General features: G+C 36.6%; 2 protein-coding genes across 2 annotated transcripts; one reads left to right on the top strand and one right to left on the bottom strand.

The window, feature by feature from the left end:
• Positions 1-429: 429 nt before the first annotated feature.
• Positions 430-3,020, top strand: LOC127087482 (rop guanine nucleotide exchange factor 12). The gene is made up of 7 exons (XM_051028365.1): positions 430-834; positions 971-1,087; positions 1,197-1,351; positions 1,438-1,512; positions 1,613-1,888; positions 2,031-2,351; positions 2,455-3,020. Exons 1-7 carry the CDS (start codon positions 564-566, stop codon positions 2,848-2,850), a joined length of 1,611 nt encoding a protein of 536 aa, XP_050884322.1. The 5' UTR covers positions 430-563; the 3' UTR covers positions 2,851-3,020.
• A 129-nt stretch (positions 3,021-3,149) lies between these two features.
• Positions 3,150-4,739, bottom strand: LOC127087483 (photosystem I reaction center subunit VI-2, chloroplastic). The gene is made up of 3 exons (XM_051028366.1): positions 4,489-4,739; positions 4,276-4,402; positions 3,150-3,454 (listed from the first exon to the last, which is right to left on the bottom strand). The coding sequence occupies exons 1-3, from the start codon at positions 4,620-4,622 to the stop codon at positions 3,275-3,277; spliced, it is 441 nt and encodes a 146-aa protein (XP_050884323.1). The 5' UTR covers positions 4,623-4,739; the 3' UTR covers positions 3,150-3,274.
• Positions 4,740-5,215: the final 476 nt, after the last annotated feature.

Here is a 5,215-nt window from a genome sequence, read left to right as displayed (position 1 = left end):
CTCTCTCCTATCTTCTTTACTTTAACATTTATATTTATATAACTCTTATAATTAAGATATTATAATTTTTTTTTTCTTAATCCAACACTTGAAACCCTATTTTCTTGCATTTTTCACACCTTTAGGCCAAACTCTATCTTTGTATAACCATCCAATGATGTCCCTTTGTAATTGGCTAAGCGTGCATGTCTGTCTTCCCTAGTCTTTAGCTACCTTTGACCTTTAATTAGAAACTCACTTTTGACCATTCAATTCCCACTTTCTTCCCTAACCAAATTTCAACTAAAATAATAATTTAAAATAAAAATAAAAACTTTGTTTCTCTCATCCCATTAATTTCTTCTACAACATGCACCCCACGTTCACATAAAACCAATCACATCCACTCTTTGTCAAACTAAAAAAACAAAACAAAAAAAGCTACAATTTCATTTCTTACTATACTTTTTCTCCTTTCTCATCTTCATTATTTTTCTCTCCCTTGAGGGTCTCTTACACCCCATGTTTTGTTCTTCCTTGTTCATCCATTGAAAACCAAAGTTTTCTTTAGGAAACCATCAAAAATGGTTAGAGCAGGGGAACAAGACCAAGAAACTTACAGGTCCAAACTGTTTAATTTCAGAGGGATGTTTGAGAGCAATGCGGGGAGACATACTAAGAGTTTGAGCGTTGACACCTCTACCACATTGGATTTTCAACAACCTGTTGAAGATGGTTCTGCCTCTTCAAGAAGCCAAGGTTCAAGGCCTCTTGATGCAGATAAAATTCCTAAAGCAAGGACTATAAGCAAGGAGGAAACCGTGGCGAAGGAAGCCAGAGATAAACTATTGCAAGGTCTGCACCATCTTAAGTTTTCACAATTTGGTTCGCCTTGCAAGTCTCAAAGACGGTCATGTTTACTGGAAAAGTTATGTATATGATTGTTTACTTTAATAATAAATTTTGATAATCATGGTTGGTTTTGATTCAGAAATGGAACAGATGAAGGAGAGATTTGCTAAACTGTTATTAGGGGAAGACATGTCTGGTGGAGGAAAAGGTGTTTCATCTGCTTTGGCATTGTCAAATGCTTTCACAAACCTTGCAGGTATATATAGGTCTTGCTTGGTTCGCAAGGAACAAATATTTGTAACATTTTTTTCCGGTTTCAGAAAATGATTCATATCAGAAATGTTGTATTGTTTTCATTTTCTCAGCTTCTATTTTCGGTGAACAAAAGCGGCTAGAACCAATGCCGGTTGAAAGGAAAGGCAAGTGGAGAAAAGAAATTGATCTGCTTTTATCAGTCACAGATTACGTCGTCGAAATGGTTCCTTCACAACAAAAAAATAAGGATGGCACACAAATGGAGGTAAATAATTCTCCACCTCGCAGCATCGGTATCACAATACTAGTGTTGAAACATATCATGATTGATTCTTATTTTTGAATGAATAGATTATGACGACTCGACAACGGACCGATCTCCACATGAATATCCCAGCCTTACGCAAGCTTGACACAATGCTTTTCGTAAGATTACTAACTTTGCATACACATTTTTCGTCTCTTGAATTTCATAACGGTCTGGATTGATCAATAGTTAATATGAACAATTGTTGATGATGAGCAGGAATGTCTTGATAACTTCAAAGATCAAACTGAGTTCTATTATGTATCAAAGGATTCAGATGATAATAATAAAGACAGCGCAAAGACAGCCAATGATGATAAATGGTGGTTACCTACACCTAAGGTTCCGGCCGATGGTCTATCTGACGCGGCTCGAAAGTTTTTACAATATCAGAAAGATTGTGTGAATCAAGTACTTAAAGCGGCTATGGCGATAAATGCTCAAATTTTATCAGAAATGGAGATCCCTGAAAACTATATTGAATCTCTTCCTAAGGTGAGACACATAAGTAGCGGACCTAGGTTATCAGGGTTCAAACTCGGGTTCTCCTGATCGATTCGTCTTTAACAGAAAGTCGTTAACCACTTGGTTACAATAAGTACTATTTTCTTACACGGTTTGAGTCTATTTTTTTCAGAACGGAAGAGCGAGTCTAGGGGATGCAGCCTATAGGAGCATTACAGTTGAGTTTTTTGATCCTGACCAGTTCCTATCGACCGTGGACTTGACGTCGGAACATAAAGTCCTAGATCTCAAGAATAGAATTGAAGCTTCAATAGTGATTTGGAAGCGGAAAATGCACCAAAAAGATACCAAATCTACTTGGGGTTCTGCTGTTAGTTTAGAGAAAAGAGAACTTTTTGAAGAGAGAGCAGAAACCATCTTACTTCTACTAAAGCACCGATTTCCCGGCATTGCTCAATCTTCATTGGATATAAGCAAAATCCAGTTCAACAGGGTAAGAACTTGCAACGATAAAAGATCGTTTGGATTGATTCATCTGAGTTTATCTGGTCAGGTTGAAACGTTCGTCTAATATGATATGTTATATATGTTTGCAGGATGTAGGACATGCCGTTCTTGAAAGCTATTCAAGGATATTGGAAAGTTTGGCATTCACAGTACTATCGAGAATAGATGATGTACTTCAAGCCGATTATAACACTCAAAATCCACCAGGAAAAAAGAGAATATCAGTTTCGAAGCCAAGTCCTATTCCAAAAGAAGAGATAGACAAAGGCAGCGTAGACATGTCTGGTTCGATGACGCTATTGGATTTCATGGGTTGGGATGATCAACCCGACTCAGATACAAAGAAGGACTCTTTTGAAATTTCAGACGACATCTACCAAGAAGTCGAAACCAAGCAGGAAAAGAAGCTTGCCGTAGTGACCAACAAGAAAGTTTCATACCTTGAAACCTTGGGAGTCATGAGGAGTCCCGAATCGCGTCATTAAAGCGCAGTATTTAGACTCGTAGAGGTGTATAATTTGTTGGAGTCTTCTTCATTGTTAATTTTTGATCCATTCTCTTATTTTGTACATAGGAATGGCGGAATCATTCGAAAAATATCATAGATATATCTTCCTCTGAAGGATTTATTTGTAGTCTGGTAGGTAGCTACCAACCTGAGAATTTTTTACGATACCACAATGTATCTTTTCTATTGATTTTTGGTAATAATTTTTATGTAGACATCATTATCTTTATTTCAATCGAAAAACGCAGTAACGACATTGTATATATAGATTGGAAATAACTAATAAGCATAATTGAATAGAAGTAAGATGTAATCATACTTACACATCATGCGATACGAGATAGATATACATGTTCGGTTTCAAAATGAGAAAAGTAATCGGACTGAATTCGGAAACTAAATTAGAGCTTGCCGCGGGGACCGAGCTTTGGTGGAAGCTGTGGACCTTTCACGATTGGTAGAATGTCACCTGAGGCTGTGGTACTGAAGTATGCAAGAGTTGAACCACCTCCAAGGATCAAAAACTTGAGTAATAGTCCTCTTTTTGTGAATGGTGCTGCAAATGTCTCAAAGAACTTGCTCTGCAATGCCGAAATCGGTATCAACAAAAGAAAGAGATCAAGTTTGTGCATTTTCAATCAAAGAAATCAAACAGTGCATACAATGAGTTTCTTAAGAAGTGTGCATAACTTTAGAAAAGACACTTCATATAAAGTCTCTACATTCACAAATTCGGAACATCGATGGTCGTTCGAATGCGATCATATGGCCAAAAAAATGGAGATTTTGAATTTGGCTTTAGAATTAAAAAACCGAGCTTGAATATCGAGCGTATGATCTTGATCGAACAACCACCAATGTCCTAAATGCGTGAATGCGGAGAATCCCGGATCGTAGGGAATCCGAGTTCACAATGTATAGGCCAACAAATGCTTAAAGTGAACTTATATTAAGACCATGTTTGAATCGCTTTATTTGAGTCTGTCTACTAACATAAGCACTTATAAGACTATTCAGAAGAGCTTATTGAAAGCTTATAACATGTTATGTTAAGAAATGTTATTTAGCCGGCCTAACTCGTCCCTACAAAACCGGCTTGTAACTGATGGCAGATGACCCACCGGATCTCAAACCAGACTCTTGATAGATACCATGTTAAGAATGTCGATTGAACCTAACTCAATCCTATAAAGCCGACTTATAAAAGTATTGAGAAGAGGTTATTGAAATCTTGTAACATGTTAACACAAGTTGTTTCCACCTTATTTTCATAAGCTCTCCAGGATAGCATATAAAAACAGTTTGAATTTATTTTATACTTTATTATACAAATAGCCTACACATAATCACTTATATGATAAGCACTTAATTAAGTTCCATATCCAAAATTCAGAAGACAAACCTGAAGAGGGCTGTAGGGTGATGGTGCATCTGAGCCATACAAATCCCACTGACCAGTAGTGTTGCCAATATCCTCCAAATCAAAGTAAACACTCTTGTCACCATACTTTGCTACCACAGAGCCACTCCTACATGTTAATCAATTATGTTACAACCAAAAACTACACATATAATAACATGAATATTAATTTGTTCAAACTTGTGAAAAAACTACCTTATATTCTTGGATTTGACACTCTGGCGAGAGGGTTTGAAAGCAAGCTTAGTTCCAGTGAGGGAACTACCAGAAAGACCCTTAACTTTGAGAGAAGCTGGTTGAACAGAAGCTAAACTAGCAAGGGAAGCCATGGTTGATTAGTTTCAACTTATTCTCTTCCTCTTGTGTGATCCAAATATGACAGACACACTTTGGTTTTTTTGATATCTTAATAGTATGTTATGTTTGTTGATGGAATCTCATCTTAGGTGACACGTGGTAAACTGTCATTATTTTTGAGATTTAGAAACTCATTTATGAGATGCCACGTGGATAAAGATGGATAAGCCTATCTACTTGGATGCCTTGGTATGTGATGGTTATTTACTGCTGACATGGAAAATGCAAGTTATGAGAGGATTTGCTTTTACAAATTACATATTGCAAAACCAAAACTAAAAACAATTCACATATTTTAAATGGTAAAGAATACGAAAGTTTTACCTCCTACCCCAACAATTATACCCATACCACTATAATATAGCTTTTTGGACCAAAATGCTCTCGTATAAATAGGATATACTTTCCAAAAATTGAAAAAAAAATTCGCTTCAAGACTTCCGGATCAGCGTTTTTGACATTGTAAACCGGAACACTAAGAGTAAGTCTTTCGGTTCACAAAACCTATACCGGAACACTTTCCAGAAGACTTCCGATCCGCAATAATTTTTAGACGTTGAACCAG

Source organism: Lathyrus oleraceus, chromosome 5 (assembly GCF_024323335.1).
Source record: "Lathyrus oleraceus cultivar Zhongwan6 chromosome 5, CAAS_Psat_ZW6_1.0, whole genome shotgun sequence".
NCBI classification, from domain to species: Eukaryota; Viridiplantae; Streptophyta; class Magnoliopsida; order Fabales; family Fabaceae; genus Lathyrus; species Lathyrus oleraceus.
Note: the sequence above shows the minus strand (reverse complement) of the source record. Positions and strands in the feature narration are given on the sequence as shown.

Excerpts from the sequence above, each read along its gene's own strand:
- LOC127087482 (XM_051028365.1), top strand. The coding sequence starts at position 564 with ATGGTTAGAGCAGGGGAACAAGACCAAGAAACTTACAGGTCCAAACTG. Across the intron at positions 1,088-1,196 it reads TGCTTTCACAAACCTTGCAG|CTTCTATTTTCGGTGAACAA; the intron begins GTATATATAGGT and ends TCATTTTCTCAG. Across the intron at positions 1,352-1,437 it reads AGGATGGCACACAAATGGAG|ATTATGACGACTCGACAACG; the intron begins GTAAATAATTCT and ends TTGAATGAATAG.
- LOC127087483 (XM_051028366.1), bottom strand. The coding sequence starts at position 4,622 with ATGGCTTCCCTTGCTAGTTTAGCTTCTGTTCAACCAGCTTCTCTCAAA. Across the intron at positions 4,403-4,488 it reads GTCAAATCCAAGAATATAAG|GAGTGGCTCTGTGGTAGCAA; the intron begins GTAGTTTTTTCA and ends ATTAACATGTAG. Across the intron at positions 3,455-4,275 it reads CACCCTACAGCCCTCTTCAG|AGCAAGTTCTTTGAGACATT; the intron begins GTTTGTCTTCTG and ends TCGGCATTGCAG.